This window comes from Austrofundulus limnaeus, unplaced genomic scaffold (genome assembly GCF_001266775.1).
Source record: "Austrofundulus limnaeus strain Quisiro unplaced genomic scaffold, Austrofundulus_limnaeus-1.0 Scaffold808, whole genome shotgun sequence".
In the NCBI taxonomy this organism is placed as follows: Eukaryota; Metazoa; Chordata; class Actinopteri; order Cyprinodontiformes; family Rivulidae; genus Austrofundulus; species Austrofundulus limnaeus.
The window spans coordinates 141,974-145,589 of NW_013953210.1; the positions used below are offsets into that span (position 1 = coordinate 141,974).

General features: G+C 33.9%; 1 protein-coding gene across 4 annotated transcripts in view; it reads left to right on the forward strand.

Moving 5' to 3' along the window:
- prom1a (prominin 1a) overlaps positions 1-3,616 on the forward strand; it is a gene marked incomplete in the record, with an annotated part of 88,690 nt that overhangs the window by 74,612 nt on the left and 10,462 nt on the right. For all 4 annotated transcript variants that reach the window (XM_014028794.1, XM_014028795.1, XM_014028798.1 and 1 more), the window contains 5 exon segments: positions 1,089-1,142; positions 1,221-1,301; positions 2,464-2,532; positions 2,940-3,029; positions 3,299-3,414. In XM_014028794.1, the coding sequence (XP_013884248.1) occupies positions 1,089-1,142; positions 1,221-1,301; positions 2,464-2,532; positions 2,940-3,029; positions 3,299-3,414 (410 nt within the window).

Here is a 3,616-nt window from a genome sequence, read left to right on the forward strand (position 1 = left end):
ACTCTGGTTCTGGGTCAGACTCTGATTCTGGGTCAGACTCTGGTTCTGGGTCAGACTCTGGCTCCAACATGTAAGGCTGGATGGACAAGTCTTCTGTTGTTGACATATTTTAATTAAATTGGTAATAAAACATTTCTGCRAGCTAGAAAAGTCTCAAAYCGGAGTGGACTGGTCTAGAAGCCGAAGGGGGGCGGGGCTTGAATCGTCTTAAAGGAACAGTAACAAAACCAGCTGCTTTGAGACACACAGCAGAAAGGAGGTGAAAGAGGAGCTGGTAAAGTTAGAATAAGAGGAATTCAGACCAAAGCGTTGCAGTTCCACTTTATGTGAAAAGGAAGGATTTAAAAGCATGATATGACTACTTTAAATGTTGTCACTTAATTATATTCAAAGCATATTGTGATAATCAGCCAAAAATAATAATATTAGGAGAAACAGAATTCATTTTTTACACCAATTATCAAAAGACTTAAATTCTACATTGTTAAAAAGATTTTTGTTTAATTCAGGTATAAAAATCAGCTAAATAACCTACGGTTTAAATTCAAACCTTTAAATATCATCAAGGCTTCACGGTGATGTTGTTTTTTTGTTTTTTGTTTTCATCTTCAAGAAATATGTTAGAGCAAGGGTAAGCAGAAATGTGTCTATTCTCTATATTTAACGTGTTTATTATCTGTAACATGTAAAGAAATAGGTTCTCTTTTTGTGTATGTATATTTAATGTTTCTCAGTGACATTGTAATTTATTGTAAATTGCAATCAACAACATAACAGTGTTGTCCRTGAAGTTCTTGTGCCAAAATAGTTGAAAATATCCACTTTAAGAAAAGTTCTTCGTTGGCTGAAGAACAAAACCAGCTCGTGTGTTGCTCAGTGTACAATGTGTGTGTTTTTTTATTGTAAGAAACATTTGTTTCTTTGAATTGTGGGTATTTAATTTTGGAACAAAGTTCTTCAGCATGCATTTCAAATTAAACGTCCCTTATTGTTGGTTTTCTGTGTCTCCTGGTTTCGCTTTGTGTCACTGTTATGTCTGTTAGTGTGAATAAAAATAACCTCTGATATTGATGTTTGTTGTTTTAAAGAGTGCGTTAAACCAGAGCATGAGGTTCCTGGAGAGAACAGCCTCAGATCTCCCTGTAAGTGATCATCTAAATCCATAATCTAGACTTTACTTAATCCTAATCTCATGATCCTTGATTGTTCTTTTCCAACAGAACAAAGTTCTAGCTGTTCTCGATGCCATTGAAGCYGCTCAGTACCTCATCTCCCAGAATGCCACACTTCTAATCAATCAGGTGAGCACGTATGTGTATTGTACATTTTAAAAGTAGTACATGCAAGTATCCATTAACTATACTAATATTAAACTGAGTATACTTCCAGTTTACTTTTTATGTACTTATCTATGATATACTTAACCAAGTTATCATACAATATACTTGGTTTGTACTAAAAGCATGTCTACTTATTCTATACTAATGTTAAAACTTTTGGCCAAGATAAACTTTAGTAATACACTGAAAGTACATTTTTACACAGACTGGTTTATTTGTAGTATATTTCAAGATTAAACTAAAAGTATACTTAGAAGATTACTTTCAGTATACTTTTGATTATACTTTCATAAACTTATTGTGGGCCAATTTAGTCCTAGAAGTGTACTTTTTAGTAAACTGCAAGTATACTTAAATTAGTGTACATGGTAAAAAAAAGTACACAAATTTTTTTCTTAAGTCCCAGTTTAGTACAAACAAGTATTAAATCAGTATACTTTCTAGTACACTACAAGTTCATGGCGCCTAGTATACGTGATATACTTAAACTTATACTCAAGTGTACTTATTAAAATGAACTTCAAGTGTACTCGTTTTTGCTATCCTTAATGTATACGTTTTATAAACTAAAAATGTCCCAGTTTACTACAATGAGTATTAAATTGGTATACTTTCTAGTACAGTACAAGTTTATGGTGCCTAGTATACTTGATATACTTAAACTTATACTCAAGTACAATTATTAAAATGAACTTCAAGTATACTACTTTTTGCTATCCTTAATGTATACTTTTTTTAAACAAAAAATGTCCCAATTTAGTACAAACGAGTATTAAATTAGTATATTTTCTAGGACAGTACAAGTTCATGGTGCCTAGTATACTTGATATAATTCAACTTATACTCAAGTACAATTATTAAAATGTACTTCAAGTGTACTACTTTTTGCTATCCTTAATGTATACCTTTTATAAACTGAAAATGTCACAATTTAGTACGAACGAGTATTAAATTAGTATATTTTCTAGTACAGTACAAGTTCATGGTACCTAGTATACTTTGTTATATTTAAACTTATACTCAAGTACACTTATTAAAATGAACTTCAAGTATACTACCTTTTCCTAAGGTATACCAAAACAATGAATTTTAACAGACACATAATGTGCTTTTGTTTCCCCAGGAGACAAGAAAATACACAGCAACCATCATCGGTTACTTCCATCAATACATAGAATGGGTCAAAACATCCGTAAGTGTTGCAAATGTTTTCCCCCCATATTTTCTACACTTTTTAGGTGTTTATGTTTTGTTTGTTGTTAGTCAGAACCAAACCCAGAGTGGTAATGTGGAAAACAACAACTTTGCAGTGGAGTTTTTTTTTTGCGGGGTAAATTTAGAGAAGTCAAATATATCAGCTACAGCCTCTTTAAAGCTGAGGAATTCGCTTTGAGGCTCGCTGGTTTCTGCTGCGATCGTTCCAAGGAATTTCAACCAAAGTCGGACAAAAACGACAAAAGTTTCTATCCGGATCTCAGAGATGTCAATAAAACATACTTTTCCCGTCACTCGTAACATTTATATTGGTATTCAGATGTATGAGGGTTTTTTTAAGAGCGTGTGATGTGTTCTAACACTTCCTGTTTACATATTTTATAGTTGGCCTTGGAAGTTGCGCAATGCAAGCCCTTCAGCAACATTCTGGACACGGCGGAGATCATGACCTGCAGTTTCCTGGTGGACTCGATGGTAACGAGATGGAGAATTTGAGCAAACAAACAAATAAAAGCGTTTCATGTGGTTTGCTGTTGTTCACCAGTCAGCCATAACATTATGACCTCTATCACGAGAGGTGAAACTCTGGGAACATTAACTTTAATGTGGCTATCACAGCAAAATGAACTTAGCAAATACAAAAAATGACTATAACTCTTTTACAGATACTGAGTTAAACTTCAGTGTGGTAGTAGCTGAGGWTCCYTGATAATTTCTTCTTTCTGTTCTGTTTTTTTGAACAGAACACCTTCTGGATGGGCCTGGGCTGCAGCACTCTCTTTCTGCTCCCGAGCATCATACTGGCTGTAAAACTGGCCAAATATTACCGCAGGATGGACACAGAGGACGTTTACGATGAGTGAGTTGCTCTTTGTCTCATTTAAGATAAATATATTTATAATAGCCTGGGCGTTGTGGGGTTACTTTGTATTTAGTGATTATAACAGGGTTCCTGCAGATCCTTAAAAAGTCTTAGAAGTCATTGAATTCATTAATCCAAAAATAAGACCTTAATTAGCCCTAAAATGTCTTAAATCAATCTTTCAGAGGTCTTAAAAATG